The sequence below is a fragment of the Haliotis rubra genome, unplaced genomic scaffold (genome assembly GCF_003918875.1).
Source record: "Haliotis rubra isolate DU_JTF1 unplaced genomic scaffold, ASM391887v1 Scf100, whole genome shotgun sequence".
Lineage (NCBI taxonomy): Eukaryota > Metazoa > Mollusca > Gastropoda > Lepetellida > Haliotidae > Haliotis > Haliotis rubra.
This window is the reverse complement of record NW_025764893.1, coordinates 613,781-632,922: the sequence shown is the minus strand read 5'-3', so window position 1 is coordinate 632,922 and position 19,142 is coordinate 613,781. Positions and strand designations below refer to the sequence as shown.

General features: G+C 41.6%; 1 protein-coding gene across 1 annotated transcript in view; it reads right to left on the bottom strand.

Annotated features, from left to right (window-relative positions):
• Window positions 1-986: 986 nt before the first annotated feature.
• Window positions 987-19,142, bottom strand: part of LOC124266503 (rasGAP-activating-like protein 1) — a 36,194-nt gene continuing 18,038 nt past the window's right edge. Inside the window, 10 exon segments of the mRNA XM_046701302.1 lie at window positions 987-1,838; window positions 4,583-4,703; window positions 5,126-5,261; window positions 5,784-5,933; window positions 6,784-6,965; window positions 9,066-9,201; window positions 9,685-9,822; window positions 10,638-10,827; window positions 18,160-18,269; window positions 18,412-18,476. Of these exon segments, the coding sequence (XP_046557258.1) occupies window positions 1,652-1,838; window positions 4,583-4,703; window positions 5,126-5,261; window positions 5,784-5,933; window positions 6,784-6,965; window positions 9,066-9,201; window positions 9,685-9,822; window positions 10,638-10,827; window positions 18,160-18,269; window positions 18,412-18,476 (1,415 nt within the window). The 3' untranslated portion in view covers window positions 987-1,651.

Here is a 19,142-nt window from a genome sequence, read left to right as displayed (position 1 = left end):
AACAACATATGTATTTATTCTCTACTAACCAAGGCTCAGGACAATGCAATTTAAGCCACACTGAGACAATTCATATTCTGTAATATTGCAATATAAAAGACAAAACATTTTGACATGGAAAAAAACACAGATTATAAAATCTCAAAATGTCTGAAATAAAGAAATATAAGAAACTGACAAAGTTCGCTGAAGAAAATTCTTGCTGAGTGGGCGACATGATCGATGTGAGTACCCCCTATCAACAAGACAGGAACGGCATCTGGAATGTGCTGAAAGAACACTGAATCTTAGCTGCACCTATAAGATCGAAAGGTCAAGTAGGAGAAAATAGATTGTCTATGAGGCAGATTCATCACAGTTACATGGAAAAAGTGTTCTCAAAAAGTTATACTTCAAGTCCGAATGTTGACGGAGTGGACATTCTGTGTGGTTTTGACTTCTTGGATGGCTTGCAGTCGATGCTTGTTGATGATGTAGCTCAGATTGTCCTGCGAACCAGCCCTGGCACTGTTCTACAAATAGATCTTAGTGTCCAGGTGATTGTAGCTCCTATCCTTTAACACTGGTTACAATAGGCATAGCGCTATGATGGCATTGTGGAACTGAGCCAAGTCCATCTGAGTTTGTCCTAGTAATGAAGATGTGGTCCATCTGAGCATGTGTTGGTCATGAAGCTGTGGTCCATTAGAAATTGCCCTGTCGATCAAGTTATGGGCAATCAGAGCATGTCTTAGTGATGAAGCTGTGGTCCATTAGAACTTGCCCTGTCGATCAAGTTATGGTCCATCAGAGCATGTCTTAGTGATGAAGCTGTGGTCCATTAGTGCTTGTCCTGTTGATCAAGTTATGGGCCATCAGAGCTTTTTCTAGTGATGAAGCTGTAGTGATGAAGCTCAGAACTTGTTATGAAATACACAATGCCATTTTAGAAAGTGGTCAAATGTAACTTGTTATATTTGGGATTACACTTTGTGTAATCCCAAATATAACATATGTTACGTTCAGAACTTGTTCTATTCATCAAGCACTGGTACATCTGAGCTTGTCCTAGTAATGGAGCTGTTTTCCTTCTGAGCTTGACCATGGGGAGGAAGCTGTGGTCCACTTGAACATGTTCTATTAATGAAGCTGTGGTCCATCAGAACTTGTTCTGTTGAACACGCTGTAGTTCACCAGAGCTTGTCCTTGTGAAGAAACTCTTGTCAATTACAGATTTCCTGGTGATGAAGCTTTGGTAAATTGCTATTGCCCTAGTGACATTGGCATTTATGTGTAATATTGAGGAGTAACATCGCTTTGACAATTTCATTCTCAATTTGTTTTTATGATATCTTTTTTAACTAGAGCCATTGTGTCAGTGATGTTTTGACATTAAAGGAATACAACTATTGTTTTGATAGATATTAGAAATACAATTGTTGCTGGGAGGTGAATCAGGAATACAACTGTTAGAGGGACATGTGCCATGGATACAATTATCATCAGATCATGTTTCACAGTAGTATTATTGACATGTTCATACATACAATTGTATTCTTGGCATTGAAAACCTGTTTTGATATGTCTGATGTATGTCACAGTTGTGCAGGAATGCTGCTGTTATATTGACATGTTTCAGGGGCGAGACTCATCTGGACGTGTCTCCACACTCCTAGTGATGGAGCTCAGGCATTTCACGGAATGTCTCATGAGACATTGTCAGCTGTTCAATGACGTCCAGGATTTGACCAATAGTTTTCAGCTTCTTGTCTATGGGTTGACCTTGGCTGGTAACACAACCCACAGAGCCCTCTGCTCCCCGTCTGGTCAATTCCAGCTGAAGCTCGATCTGCTCCTTCCTGTGAGAGAAACAAAGATGCAATGTGAACAAATGACATGTTCATAAATATCCCCCGCCACACGGTTCCTGTTTTTTAACTCCACCATGACATTCATGTACTGAAAACACATACCAAATATGGTTTCCCTATCTATAATGGTTATTGAGAAAACCTGTCCCCATTGGGGATAACGTGCACCAAGTCAAGAAACTCATGACAAGGGACGTAACTGTGTAACAAATTGTAACACGGTTTCCGTTTTCAAACTCCACCAAGGCATTTATGTCCTAAAAGCACATATCAAATTTGGTTATATCTATAACGGTTTCTGAGAAAATCTGTCTCCATCATCTCGAACGGACGGATGGAGCTCAAACCTACATCCCCCTCACTCCATATCTTCCATATGTTGTTTGCCATCCCTGTATACTGGTGTTGGGAATTGGTTAAAATCTCATAATTGATGATTGGTTCATTACAACTGATCAATCATCGAAAATAATTGGTTAGCGTCATTTATGAAATTTGTTAATGCACATAAAAATAAGGAAAAGAACATGTAGTTCTTTTGGGGCTTTTTGGTAAAATTTCACATCTTTAAAGGATGACTAGCATGTTAGGAACATAAATTTCTTGGAGCCTTTAAGATAAATTCAATCATGACTTGAAACGAGCTTGTAGTGCTTACAACATGTAACAGACAATATTGTTAATGAAAACAAGTGTTCCAAAATTGGTTGTGTTCGATTATGAGAAATTATGATCGATTGCTTGGTCGTTTAGTCACTACGACCAATCTTCGATTATTTCAATTAATCGGACCACCACTACTGTATACCAGGCTCAAGTTTCACTAAGACAAGGTTAGATATGGTCTTCAGCAACCCATGCATTTCGTAAGAGGAGACTAATGTTTTGGTTTTTTTGTTCTTTAAAGCTGTACTCTGCAATATTCCAGCTATATGGCGACAGTCTGTATATATTTGAGTCCGGACCAGACAATCCAGTCATCAACACCATGAGCTACGCAATTGGGATACGATGACTTGCATGAACCAAGGCAGTGAACCTGACCACCCGATCCCGTTAATCGCCTCTTACGACAAACAGGGGTTACTGAAAACATGTAGTGCTAACACGGACCTTATTAGGCATGCTTTAATATGAAGAATATATTCTACTATAATGTATGTTACTGCAGCTTTAACTCTCTCTGTATATATAAAATAATAACACCATAAGAGTAGCATGATGATCAGTATAACTAGTACAGTGGAAGCCCTCTAAACCGGCAGCCCTTCAATCCGGCAGGCTCTCAATATCGGCACTAGAATTTCGTCCTGACAGAACCTAGTTAATTTATGATCATTTACAATCCCTCTAATCCGGCGTCAGTCTATTCTGTATTTCGGCACAACAAAGACCGCCTAATTGACTGTTTGTACAGTAACTAACGCTATTTAAACCGGCATGATTGTTTTTCGACTGCCTGCTGTTAAAACATGCCCATTTCTGGTCCTATTTTGAAAGAGAAAGCTATTCAGTTTGCTTCAGAATTAAATGTCAACGAGTTTAATGCATCAGATGGTTGGCTGGCATGTTGGAAGACACGATACGACATCAAACAGTTTAAAGTGAGCGTCGAATATGATGACTATCAACACGTTGTTCAGTCGTATTTTACGGCATACGGAAGATCATTCTCAGGTTGAAAGGGAAAAGTTGTTTAAACCGGCACGCCATCTATACCGGCATTTTTTGTCGGTCCCAACGACTGCCGGTTTAGAGGGCTTCCACTGTAAATGTAAACCAAAAGTCACCATGTTCTTTAATTTGATTGGTTGAAAAACATGATCGAACGGTATTCAATTCCCGGAAATTGCAAGACTATTCACTGCGTATTGACACTAAAAAATATTGCACACAATTGTATTGTTGCGCCGTCAGCAGTGGTGACGTCATTCAAATCATATTGTGACGTAAAGTCGGAATGACGTCACAAATGAGCAGTTCCAGACGCTACCATGGAAACCAGCTGAAATGTCTTATGACACTTCACTGCTGTACCCGTACTCAATGTCAATGACAAACAATTCCTGTGTTTCAAATACTCAATAACACCCGGAAATTGGCCAACACATGATGTTTTGATGTTTATCTCCTACTTGAGTGATGTCTGACAGATGGATACATGATGTGATGACTGTGTTAGCACCAACAGATTATTAATACAGAATCTGGCATTGTACATCTATTTTGCTTTGAGTTTTAGAAAATATACTCCTGCCAGTAATGGTTGTCACCCCCCAGCCTATTAATAAAATTGAAGGGGGTGACAACCATTATTGGCAGGAGTATATATTGTTATAGAAAAGAGTTTGTAAATGACTTTGTAAACTACTATGTAAACTTTAAATGTACAACAGACCTGTGGCCTTTTTAAGTACTGAATAGTGAGTGAGTGAGTGAGTGAGTGAGTGAGTGAGTGAGTGAGTGAGTGAGTGAGTGAGTGAGTGAGTGAGTGAGTGAGTGAGTGAGTGAGTGAGCGACCATCAGCAATATTCCAGGTACAGTATATGGCGGTGGTCTGTAAATAAGAGACTGGACCAGACAATCCAGTGCTCAACAGCATGAGCATCGATCTACGGGATGGGATACGATGACCACCCGATCCTGTTAGTCACGACAAGAAGATCAATTCTAGTCCGGATCTTCACGTGCTAAAGATTGATTGATTGAGTGTGGGGTAATGAGGGTCTGACCTGAGGTTGTCCCTGCTGTTGAGGAGTTGTGAGAAGATGATCTGCGTCTCCAGCCTTGGGTCCAGAGGGTCCTGCCAGTCTCCCAGCATCACGCCATGATACGTCTGACTGCACCCAGTGGCTACAGCAACAACAAATTACACTTACTTGTGAACCATAATGATTCAGTTCTATTCAAATCATGTTTTACAATTATCAAGAGGGAAAAAGACCTGCTGTCAATAACAAAATGAAAAGCAGGTATTTCTTGCAAAATTATGTGACGCTACCTGTAGGTAGTGGCACAAGTGATTGGTGGCCTGTAGATGGTGTCTCATCTGTTGGTAGTGGCACCTATGGGTTGCCAGGTGCAGGTAGTTGGCCAGTAGCTCCCCTGTGGGTAGTGAGTCACTTGAGGGTAGTGGCACATGTGCGTAGCAAGATATAGGTATCTATGGGTAGTGTGTCACCTGTAGGTCGTGACTCACCTGACGGTAGTGACACATGTGGGTAGCAAGCTGTAGGTGTCTATGGGTAGTGTGTCACCTGTTGGTAGTGACTCACCTGTAGGTAATAGCCTGTGACAGCAGCTCCACTTGTCCCCCTTATACACCCCGGGATGGTAGGCTTCAACACGGCACTGGTTAAACTGGCATGTCTTCCTGATGGCCGACATCCAGGAGGTAAGCTCATTCACATCCTGGGAGGGTAGAAATGAAAAAACTCACAAATTCACATCATATTGAGGGTACAAGGAGAAAAGAAAACTCACAAACAGAACCCCATTCACATCCCGGGTATATACATGAATGTTTGGGCATGTTATTCAGTTTTTGACCCAAGGAAATCCATGTATTACCAGGCACAGTTTGATGACCTTGAGGATCAATATCCAAACAAACATTGACAAACCTGATGAGCAATAACATTTACATAATGGTACTTGGTAATGGTGAAACCTAGGAACTCTGCCTGTTGATCAAATTGGGGGGAATCCCAATATGTTTGTTGGACTTCATCGTAAACATGGCACATGCTAATTATACAAACCTGGCTGTCACAATCACTAACTGGCAAAATCTCCCAAACTCCCTTGTTTAGTCACAAATCAAACAAAAATGTCAGTTAAGAAAAATAAGAATGGTTTTCTTGCACAAAAGTGTGTATGGCAATCAGCCTGCATCCTAGAATGGAAGGAATAAGTAATGATGCCAGCGCCCACCTTGGCCTGAAAGTAGAGGATGCCGTAGTCCACGTTGTTGGTGTCCTCGGGGTCGCGGATGAGGATCTGACCCATGTTGGACTTGCTTAGGGCTCCATAGTCCAGCTTCTCTACCGCACACACCTGGGACACGGGGATCACCTTCCTTGCCTGGAGACATGCTAGACATTAGCATCACACAACATGGCAAGCATGGGTATGACAAATGCAGACTTACTGTGAAGATCTGGGTTAGAATTAGACCCCCAAACCTAGGGTTGTTGTAAGAAGTAACTAACAAGATCGGGTGGTCAGGCTCGCTGACTTGGTTGACATCATCGTATCCTAATTGCATAGATCGATGCACATAATGTTGATCACTGGATGGTCTGGTACAGACTGGATTATTTACAGTTCAGCGTTAAACAACAAACAAACAGAATCTGGAAGTCAGGCTTTCTAACTTTCTTGACTGCTGTCATCCTATCCCAATTGCTCATGTCAATCACTGGATGGTCTGGTCCAGACTGGATTGTTTACAGTTCAGCGTTAAACACCAAACAAACAGAATCTGGAAGTCAGGCTTGCTAACTTTCTTGACTTTTGTCAACCTATCCCAATTGCTCATGTCAATCACTGGATTGGCTGGTACAATATCATAATATTGCTGAAATACCAGAGAACAAAGAAAAAAAGGACAAAAGTTGTGGTTGATGCATTATTCAAAATGTGTGCCAAAACAAAGCATATTTCTCTTCCGATCACACAAACTTTTATGACATTCAGAAAATATCACAAAAGATTCCTTCCCATTCCATGTTTCAAAAACTGAATAAGTTTATTAGAATCTTTCATGCAAACACTGTCCTCCACATTCAATAATTCCATATTTCTAGTATTCCATCCGGGAAAGTCATTTACCAAAACACACAATATTATAAGTACATTTTATAATGAGTCCTCCTGCATGTCCCTTAGAGAAGATCGATCTGAAAAACAAATAATGTCCTTGACCTCTCACCTCTTCTGACTGTGACTTTGTGTAAGATAAGGTGGATCGAGTGAGCCAGAAATTGCACTTCTTGAAGACAAGGGGTCGCAGCCAGGACTTGGTCTTGTAGCGGCACTTCAGTAGCACCCCGTGCCTCAGTATCACTTCATCCTTCTGGTGGGTTGGGGACAGACCTGAACATCGGTGGTTCTCTGTACAAAACACATTCATACTGTACATTCTTTGTTAGCAGAACCAGAATCATCATTGGGGACAGACCTGAACATCGGTGGTTCTCTGTACAAAACACATTCATACTGTACATTCTTTGTTAGCAGAACCAGAATCATCATTGGGGACAGACCTGAACATCGGTGGTTCTCTGTACAAAACACATTCATACTGTACTTTCTTTGTTAGCAGAACCAGAATCATCATTGGGTTGGGGATAGACCTGAACATCGGTGGTTCTCTGTACAAAACACATTCATACTGTACTTTCTTTGTTAGCAGAACCAGAATCATCATTGGGTTGGGGATAGACCTGAACATCGGTGGTTCTCTGTACAAAACACATTCATACTGTACTTTCTTTGTTAGCAGAACCAGAATCATCATTGGGTTGGGGATAGACCTGAACATCGGTGGTTCTCTGTACAAAACACATTCATACTGTACTTTCTTTGTTCACTACCACTTGCCAAGAGTACACAAGCATCATGGCAGAATTTAACTGCATAACCAAAATTACACTTGGAAGACAAGAATTATGGTCGTCAGGCCAGAAATATCCTTCTGGCTGACAAACAGAGTACCAAATATTTGGAATATTGCTGAGTGCAGTGTTAAACACCAAACCAACAAACAGAAGGAGGTATATAAACTGCAATAGTTTGTGTTTTTCAACATTAGTCTTAACAGCGTTTGTGTTTCAACATTAGTCTTAACAGCAGACCCGTGAAGATCCGGGTTAGAATTCATCTATTTGAGTTATTCCGGGACAAGCTGAATAACGATGGAGGTTACAGAATGGGACGGATGGTGACGAATGATATTTTTTAACCATATATTTCTCAAGTGATATCTCAGGTGTGCCAAGCCAGGGAATCTAAATAAGACTTATTTAAAGGTGATTGGAACGCTGTGAGAAAAATCATTGCATTAATATAATGACTTGGATACTAGTGTGCATCATAGGGCTCCCAAATATCTTCTTCGTATTCAGAAACTGTTCCTGATATCAATACTTTCTGTTGATGAGTTCCCACAGACATTTCACACATGGGATATGTAAAACATCCCAGATATTCCGGTTACAGCAAGACCTTGCTTATTTTTCATCTAAGACAAAGTCTTTCTTTTCTGCAAACACCTGGTGTCATCACTGATTTTTAGTAATCCATTCACCGCTGTTTTTCTTTTCACGTACCCGTGAAGGTCCAGGTTAGAACTAACCTTCAGTAACCCATGCTTGTTGTATGAGGCAACTAACAGGATCGGGTGGTCAGCTCACTGACATGGTCGACACATGTCATGGTATTCCAACTGCATAGATCAATGCTCATGCTGTTGATCAATGGATTGTCTAGTCAAGACTCGATTATTTACCGACCGCCGCCATTTGCTAGAATATTGCTGAGTGCGGCGTAAACTAAACTCACTCACTCACTTAATAATACACCTGTACTATCAGTAGCCATGTTCCAGTATATTTCCTATGATACATTTTGAGTTGTTACTACACAACTCATGTTAATATTCATGTAGATGGATGTTTGACAGAGAAAAGCACTTTCAGCTTCGAAATATTTACAGTGTTGATTATAGGCTGAGCCCTTGTGTCATTGTCGCACTGAAAGTTTATACGGCACACTTTAAAAGTACTGGCGGGCTCTGTTGGTTTGATCAAGAAATTACACATAAATCTGAATGCATTATGAGTTTGCTTTCACATGTCGACTCAAGCAAAACTGCAAACTATGCAGGCTCTAATTGTAAAAAATGTGCTACCCTCCCTAAATGAAGCAAACAGTTATCGTTTTGAGTACCTAGAACTTAGCACATCATTTTCAAGCTGTTTCAAACGGCAGTGTGAAACCTTAAATCGATACTATGAGAAAATCGGATACGCTTTGTAAAACTGATTCCAATTCTGATGTATGGCTAACAAGTCACAGCAATTTGACAAGAAGGGTACCCACACTAATTTATCAATGGCCCACATAACTGAAGACAGGCAGGCCATGGGCCCACTTTTTATTAGGGCCAGACTGAACATTGTATTTACTACTGATTAAACAAAGTTCACTTACTGTCAGAATCAAATACTGTGACCAGGTCGTCAATGAACTCTCTGACACAGCCAACATAGTTATGTATAAGTGGTGCTAGGGGCTCCAGCCATGCCTCCTTGCCCTGAACGTTCAGGTTCCCCATGCTCTGGGTCAGCTGCAACAAGGAGAGGGTTCAACATGTTTAGTTGCATTGCTTCAGCCATGTAGCCATTAGAACTAATGGTAGCTTCAGAAACAAGTCATAATACATCGACATTAGGATTTTTGAAACATATTTTAGCATGGCAATAATGTCTATTGCTGTGAGTAACTAGCATGTATGTCACTAAGAGTGAATACATTGAAATGAGTTGAGTATATTAGGGTTCGACTGATCTTCCTGATGACCTACCTTTGCCAGCAGGGTGAGGGTTCGACTGATCTTCCTGATGACCTACCTTGGCCAGCAGGGTGAGGGTTCGACTGATCTACTGATCTTGCTGTTGACCTACCTTTGCCAGCAGGGTGAGGGTTCGACTGAACTACTGATCTTCCTGTTGACCTACCTTTGCCAGCAGGGTGAGGGTTCGACTGATCTTCCTGTTGACCTACCTTTGCCAGCAGGGTGAGGGTTCGACTGATCTTCCTGATGACCTACCTTTGCCAGCAGGGTGAGGGTTCGACTGATCTTCCTGTTGGCGTGTACAGGGTGGAGGGAAAACAACTTTGGGGACAAGATGGCCGGAGCAAAGAACCGGAGGAAAAGGAAGCCGCTCACAGCCAGGTACGGAATGTCCTATAAAACAGGGGAGATAACTCAGTCTGTACTATTTGATGTCTAAGAGGTCATTCAGCTGAATCACAACCTTCACTTTACAAAGTGGACCTATGTGCCACAAGAAAGCATGCTCATGCTGAGATCTTATCAACTCAAATCTGAGATACAATGCTGAGCTCTGGTATACCAAATAAATCACCATTAGGGACCGTTCACAATATTGATGATTTTAAGAGGGGGTCACCCATTTTGTTCTGGGAGGTAGGGGAGGTCATCAATTTTGTACACATGTACTAGGGGGGTCATCAATTTTGTACATTTTAATATTTGAAAATTAGGCGCGAAAAATATCTGCAGGGGGAGGGGGGTCATTGATTTTGTATATGACATGCAGGGGGGTGGGGTCACTTACTTTGTACATAAACTTTAGAGGGGGTGTCATTCACATTGTACATGCTTTTCCATAAAAATCATCATCACTCCCCCTAGCCATAAATTATGAACGGTCCCTTACCTGAAGAGTTGGTTACACATGAAATATGTCATGTACATAAAGTAGCCAGTTCCCATATTTCTTAACAGATCTCATTTGCTGACTGAATGCAGGCATCACAATTACATGAATTCCCAAATTATTCACATTTACCGAAGCAATAGTTTATGCACAAAATTAGATTAACAATTTATTGGTTATTATTGCCTTATAAATACCAACAGATTTAATCCAAGGGAGTAAAACAGAAACGAATAAATACCCAATGATAAAACATGAGTAAACAGTCAATGTCTAAGAACTATAGAACCACTGTTTAAAGACTGCATGGACTCCCTACCTCGTATTCCGTCTCCGGCCACTTCTTCCTGACGGTCATCTGAAGGTTGCGGAACACCACCCTCATGATGTGGGGGCAGTCACGGGCGGAGTGGATGATGCGCTCCATGATGTCCCCCATGTAGCCCTCCAGCACCTCCTGACTAGACTGGAGGATGTTCTCCTCCGACTCGCGGTGAATACTATGTCGTCTGCAATATAATACTGGGAATGAGACACTGATGGGGTACTGATGACCTTCTCATGTTAATCTCTTAGGATTCCAATGGGAATATAAGTATTTTCTTCTGGGAATTGCTTCTGTCTTGGACCTCCCATTGGGATGAAAAGTGTTATATTCTAAAAAATTCTTTTATTTAAAATTACAGTGTACTACAGCAAGACAAGTATATTCTTCTGGGAATCACTTCTGTTTTGATGTCTCAAGCTGACAAGTAGTACATTCTGGGAATCACTTCTGTTTTGATGTCTCAGGCAGACAAGTAGTACATTCTGGGAATCACTTCTGTTTTGATGTCTCAGGCAGACAAGTAGTACATTCTGGGAATCACTTCTGTTTTGATGTCTCAGGCAGACAAGTAGTACATTCTGGGAATCACTGCTGTTTTGATGTCTCAGGCAGACAAGTAGTACATTCTGGGAATCACTGCTGTTTTGATGTCTCAGGCAGACAAGTAGTACATTCTGGGAATCACTGCTGTTTTGATGTCTCAGGCAGACAAGTAGTACATTCTGGGAATCACTGCTGTTTAGATGTCTCAGGCAGACAAGTAGTACATTCTGGGAATCACTGCTGTTTTGATGTCTCAGGCAGACAAGTAGTACATTCTGGGAATCACTTCTGTTTTGATGTCTCAGGCAGACAAGTAGTACATTCTGGGAATCACTGCTGTTTTGATGTCTCAGGCAGACAAGTAGTACATTCTGGGAATCACTGCTGTTTTGATGTCTCAGGCAGACAAGTAGTACATTCTGGGAATCACTGCTGTTTTGATGTCTCAGGCAGACAAGTAGTACATTCTGGGAATCACTTCTGTTTTGATATCTCAGACAGACAAGTAGCACATTCTGGGAATCACTTCTGTTTTGATGTCTCAGACAGACAAGTAGTACATTCTGGGAATCACTTCTGTTTTGATGTCTCAGGCAGACAAGTAGTACATTCTGGGAATCACTTCTGTTTTGATGTCTCAGGCAGACAAGTAGTACATTCTGGGAATCACTTCTGTTTTGATGTCTCAGGCAGACAAGTAGTACATTCTGGGAATCACTTCTGTTTTGATGTCTCAGGCAGACAAGTAGTACATTCTGGGAATCACTTCTGTTTTGATGTCTCAGGCAGACAAGTAGTACATTCTGGGAATCACTTCTGTTTTGATGTCTCAGGCAGACAAGTAGTACATTCTGGGAATCACTGCTGTTTAGATGTCTCAGGCAGACAAGTAGTACATTCTGGGAATCACTTCTGTTTTGATGTCTCAGGCAGACAAGTAGTACATTCTGGGAATCACTGCTGTTTTGATGTCTCAGGCAGACAAGTAGTACATTCTGGGAATCACTGCTGTTTTGATGTCTCAGGCAGACAAGTAGTACATTCTGGGAATCACTGCTGTTTTGATGTCTCAGGCAGACAAGTAGTACATTCTAATCACTGCTGGAATCACTTACTGTTTTTGATGTCTCAGGCAGACAAGTAGTACATTCTGGGAATCACTTCTGTTTAAATGTCTCAGGCTGTTTTGACAAGTAGTGCATTCTGGGAATCACTTCTGTTTTGATGTCTCAGGCAGACAAGTAGTACATTCTGGGAATCACTTCTGTTTAAATGTCTCAGGCGGACAAGTAGTGCATTCTGGGAATCACTGCTGTTTTGATGTCTCAGGCAGACAAGTAGTACATTCTGGGAATCACTTCTGTTTTGATGTCTCAGGCAGACAAGTAGTACATTCTGGGAATCACTTCTGTTTTGATGTCTCAGGCAGACAAGTAGTACATTCTGGGAATCACTGCTGTTTTGATGTCTCAGGCAGACAAGTAGTACATTCTGGGAATCACTTCTGTTTTGATGTCTCAGGCAGACAAGTAGTACATTCTGGGAATCACTTCTGTTTTGATGTCTCAGGCAGACAAGTAGTACATTCTGGGAATCACTTCTGTTTTGATGTCTCAGGCAGACAAGTAGTACATTCTGGGAATCACTGCTGTTTTGATGTCTCAGGCAGACAAGTAGTACATTCTGGGAATCACTGCTGTTTTGATGTCTCAGGCAGACAAGTAGTACATTCTGGGAATCACTGCTGTTTTGATGTCTCAGGCAGACAAGTAGTACATTCTGGGAATCACTTCTGTTTTGATATCTCAGACAGACAAGTAGCACATTCTGGGAATCACTTCTGTTTTGATGTCTCAGACAGACAAGTAGTACATTCTGGGAATCACTTCTGTTTTGATGTCTCAGGCAGACAAGTAGTACATTCTGGGAATCACTGCTGTTTTGATGTCTCAGGCAGACAAGTAGTACATTCTGGGAATCACTTCTGTTTTGATGTCTCAGGCAGACAAGTAGTACATTCTGGGAATCACTTCTGTTTTGATGTCTCAGGCAGACAAGTAGTACATTCTGGGAATCACTTCTGTTTTGATGTCTCAGGCAGACAAGTAGTACATTCTGGGAATCACTTCTGTTTTGATGTCTCAGGCAGACAAGTAGTACATTCTGGGAATCACTGCTGTTTTGATGTCTCAGGCAGACAAGTAGTACATTCTGGGAATCACTTCTGTTTTGATGTCTCAGGCAGACAAGTAGTACATTCTGGGAATCACTGCTGTTTTGATGTCTCAGGCAGACAAGTAGTACATTCTGGGAATCACTGCTGTTTTGATGTCTCAGGCAGACAAGTAGTACATTCTGGGAATCACTTCTGTTTTGATGTCTCAGGCAGACAAGTAGTACATTCTGGGAATCACTTCTGTTTTGATGTCTCAGGCAGACAAGTAGTACATTCTGGGAATCACTTCTGTTTTGATGTCTCAGGCAGACAAGTAGTACATTCTGGGAATCACTTCTGTTTTGATGTCTCAGGCAGACAAGTAGTACATTCTGGGAATCACTTCTGTTTTGATGTCTCAGATGTCTCAGGCAGACAAGTAGTACATTCTGGGAATCACTTCTGTTTTGATGTCTCAGGCAGACAAGTAGTACATTCTGGGAATCACTAGTACATTCTGGGAATCTGTTTTTGATGTCTCAGGCAGACAAGTAGTACATTCTGGGAATCACTGCTGTTTTGATGTCTCAGACAGACAAGTAGTACATTCTGGGAATCACTGTGTTTTGATGTCTCAGGCAGACAAGTAGTACATTCTGGGAATCACTTCTGTTTTGATGTCTCAGGCAGACAAGTAGTACATTCTGGGAATCACTTCTGTTTAGATGTCTCAGGCGGACAAGTAGTGCATTCTGGGAATCACTTCTGTTTTGATGTCTCAGGCAGACAAGTAGTACATTCTGGGAATCACTGCTGTTTAGATGTCTCAGGCAGACAAGTAGTACATTCTGGGAATCACTTCTGTTTTGATGTCTCAGGCAGACAAGTAGTACATTCTGGGAATCACTTCTGTTTTGATGTCTCAGGCAGACAAGTAGTACATTCTGGGAATCACTTCTGTTTTGATGTCTCAGGCAGACAAGTAGTACATTCTGGGAATCACTTCTGTTTTGATGTCTCAGGCAGACAAGTAGTACATTCTGGGAATCACTTCTGTTTTGATGTCTCAGGCAGACAAGTAGTACATTCTGGGAATCACTTCTGTTTTGATGTCTCAGGCAGACAAGTAGTACATTCTGGGAATCACTTCTGTTTTGATGTCTCAGGCAGACAAGTAGTACATTCTGGGAATCACTGCTGTTTTGATGTCTCAGGCAGACAAGTAGTACATTCTGGGAATCACTTCTGTTTTGATGTCTCAGACAGACAAGTAGTACATTCTGGGAATCACTTCTGTTTTGATGTCTCAGGCAGACAAGTAGTACATTCTGGGAATCACTTCTGTTTTGATGTCTCAGGCAGACAAGTAGTACATTCTGGGAATCACTGCTGTTTTGATGTCTCAGGCAGACAAGTAGTACATTCTGGGAATCACTGCTGTTTTGATGTCTCAGGCAGACAAGTAGTACATTCTGGGAATCACTGCTGTTTTGATGTCTCAGGCAGACAAGTAGTACATTCTGGGAATCACTTCTGTTTTGATGTCTCAGGCAGACAAGTAGTACATTCTGGGAATCACTTCTGTTTTGATGTCTCAGGCAGACAAGTAGTACATTCTGGGAATCACTTCTGTTTTGATGTCTCAGGCAGACAAGTAGTACATTCTGGGAATCACTGCTGTTTTGATGTCTCAGGCAGACAAGTAGTACATTCTGGGAATCACTTCTGTTTTGATGTCTCAGGCAGACAAGTAGTACATTCTGGGAATCACTTCTGTTTTGATGTCTCAGGCAGACAAGTAGTACATTCTGGGAATCACTTCTGTTTTGATGTCTCAGGCAGACAAGTAGTACATTCTGGGAATCACTTCTGTTTTGATGTCTCAGGCAGACAAGTAGTACATTCTGGGAATCACTGCTGTTTTGATGTCTCAGGCAGACAAGTAGTACATTCTGGGAATCACTTCTGTTTTGATGTCTCAGGCAGACAAGTAGTACATTCTGGGAATCACTGCTGTTTTGATGTCTCAGGCAGACAAGTAGTACATTCTGGGAATCACTGCTGTTTTGATGTCTCAGGCAGACAAGTAGTACATTCTGGGAATCACTGCTGTTTTGATGTCTCAGGCAGACAAGTAGTACATTCTGGGAATCACTTCTGTTTTGATGTCTCAGGCAGACAAGTAGTACATTCTGGGAATCACTTCTGTTTAAATGTCTCAGGCGGACAAGTAGTGCATTCTGGGAATCACTTCTGTTTTGATGTCTCAGGCAGACAAGTAGTACATTCTGGGAATCACTTCTGTTTAAATGTCTCAGGCGGACAAGTAGTGCATTCTGGGAATCACTGCTGTTTTGATGTCTCAGGCAGACAAGTAGTACATTCTGGGAATCACTTCTGTTTTGATGTCTCAGGCAGACAAGTAGTACATTCTGGGAATCACTTCTGTTTAAATGTCTCAGGCAGACAAGTAGTACATTCTGGGAATCACTTCTGTTTTGATGTCTCAGGCAGACAAGTAGTACATTCTGGGAATCACTTCTGTTTTGATGTCTCAGGCAGACAAGTAGTACCTTCTGGGAATCACTGCTGTTTTGATGTCTCAGGCAGACAAGTAGTACCTTCTGGGAATCACTTCTGTTTTGATGTCTCAGGCAGACAAGTAGTACATTCTGGGAATCACTTCTGTTTTGATGTCTCAGGCAGACAAGTAGTACATTCTGGGAATCACTGCTGTTTTGATGTCTCAGGCAGACAAGTAGTACATTCTGGGAATCACTTCTGTTTTGATGTCTCAGGCAGACAAGGAGTACATTCTGGGAATCACTTCTGTTTAGATGTCTCAGGCAGACAAGTAGTACATTCTGGGAATCACTTCTGTTTAGATGTCTCAGGCGGACAAGTAGTGCATTCTGGGAATCACTTCTGTTTTGATGTCTCAGGCAGACAAGTAGTACATTCTGGGAATCACTTCTGTTTTGATGTCTCAGGCAGACAAGTAGTACATTCTGGGAATCACTTCTGTTTTGATGTCTCAGGCAGACAAGTAGTGCATTCTAGGAATCACTTCTGTTTTGATGTCTCAGGCAGACAAGTAATACATTCTGGGAATCACTTCTGTTTTGATGTCTCAGGCAGACAAGTAGTACATTCTGGGAATCACTTCTGTTTAGATGTCTCAGGCAGACAAGTAGATGTCTCATGTCTCAGCAGACAAGTAGTACATTCTGGGAATCACTTCTGTTTTGATGTCTCAGGCAGACAAGTAGTACATTCTGGGAATCACTGCTGTTTTGATGTCTCAGGCAGACAAGTAGTACATTCTGGGAATCACTTCTGTTTTGATGTCTCAGGCAGACAAGTAGTACATTCTGGGAATCACTTCTGTTTTGATGTCTCAGGCAGACAAGTAGTGCATTCTGGGAATCACTCACTCAGGCAGACAAGTAGTATGTTTTCTGTTTTGATGTCTCAGGCAGACAAGTAGTACATTCTGGGAATCACTTCTGTTTTGATGTCTCAGGCAGACAAGTAGTACATTCTGGGAATCACTGCTGTTTTGATGTCTCAGGCAGACAAGTAGTACATTCTGGGAATCACTTCTGTTTTGATGTCTCAGGCAGACAAGTAGTACATTCTGGGAATCACTGCTGTTTTGATGTCTCAGGCAGACAAGTAGTACATTCTGGGAATCACTTCTGTTTTGATGTCTCAGGCAGACAAGTAGTACATTCTGGGAATCACTTCTGTTTTGATGTCTCAGGCAGACAAGTAGTACATTCTGGGAATCACTGCTGTTTTGATGTCTCAGGCAGACAAGTAGTACATTCTGGGAATCACTGCTGTTTTGATGTCTCAGGCAGACAAGTAGTACATTCTGGGAATCGATTCTGTTTTGATGTCTCAGGCGGACAAGTAGTGCATTCTGGGAATCACTGCTGTTTTGATGTCTCAGGCAGACAAGTAGTACATTCTGGGAATCACTTCTGTTTTGATGTCTCAGGCAGACAAGTAGTACATTCTGGGAATCACTTCTGTTTTGATGTCTCAGGCGGACAAGTAGTGCATTCTGGGAATCACTTCTGTTTTGATGTCTCAGGCGGACAAGTAGTGCATTCTGGGAATCCTTTTTGTTTCTTGTTTGTTGTTTAACACAACATTCCAGTTACATGACGTTGGCTATAAGTGATTGAATCTGACCAGACAATCCAGGTACAGATACAGTAAACTATAATTATAACGAACTGAAAGGGACCAGTAATTTTAGTTTATTATAAACATAACTCACTACACACATTTCAGCTAAAATATACTGCAAGAGGCAAGAACTGCACTACACTAATTCATGACTTTACAAGACCCCCAAATCTCCTATCACGACCTTTGATATTAGTCTTTATGGGTCTTCTGAACCCTTATTTTTGTAGGTCAAGGTGGCATGTGGTCATGTGAATAGTGCTCAGGTCACAAATCAGTTGAAGTTATGCAACGTTGGGCTCGGATAGCCCTTGGATGGGTGACCGAGTTTGGCAGCTAGATTCCTGAGTGTTTCTAGGACTTCAGTCCTGCCCCACAACGAAACACATGTGAAACATGTGGTCTCACCTTAGCCAAGTGAGTTTGTTCAAACATGTCTCTGTTCACCTGGTGGGATAAGTCATGTGACTATAACTTCTAGCGCCTCACAGGCAGCTTGGGTTATCCGAGGTAATACTGTGCCGTGATAGCGCTTGGAGCAGACACTTAGTGCCTGGAGTATTTAGCACTATAAAAATACACTCATTATTATTATTATTATTAAACTCTGCTGCTGACCTTCTGACACTGTTGACCCGATGAGGGTCCAGTTCCACAGCCTTCTTCTCACTGAAGATCCGGTCAATCTCATTGGACAGAGTGTGATGGAGGTATGGCATTCCTACAATCTGCAATGACCAATCACCATCAAGCAATGAGGTTACAGAAGATTGAAAACTCAATTCAATACAATGGATACCATATTACCGGAGTATTAATACAACTTTCTTAGAACCTATAAAATATCCAAAGTAAAACTGCAGAGCTTACCTTCATAAACTGGTCCATGGACTTGGTAGCTAGAGTGTTCCCTCTGAACAGGGTGTTTGGATTGGCTGAAGACGAAGATGGCACAGGATATCATGAAAAATGTGATTTTCTGACTAAAATTGATATTTATGCTAATTATGCTTGTCTCCTTCCTCTTGCGATTGATAGTGGAACACTTGAAATCCCTTGAAGTTCCCTTCTAAAAAAGCAGACATAAAATCACTCACCCACGAGTAGCGTCCCTTTCCTCCATTTTGGCGCCCAAATGGCCACATGGTCGGCCATATTTGTCACTCTCTCCGTATGTAAGCCCGACACCTGGATTTACAGGGAAATCCAGAGTGCCATAAGAGGGGAGGTTGGGAGGGTTAACCTCATGAGTCAGGATAAGTATAAAATATCAATTTTAGTCAGAAAATTACATATTTTTCCTTATCCTGACTCATGCTTATTTGCTTGTAGAATCCGACGGCTATGGAGGTGGGAATATATAATACTTTGGATTTGGATAATTAGTGATTTGAATTGTAATGACTGTAAGAATCCGTCAGAAACAGTGGTGGGTCAGGCCACGTTCTGGATTCACTGGTTGTAGATTTACGTCCTGTATTACCACCCTTGGGAACTTATTATGGCACTGTTGAAGATTCTTTCAACTTCTCTTCCGATGAGTCTGGGGGGACCACAACTTGTCAGATTTCTTCCGAAACTTCTCCTGACAGTTTCGTGTG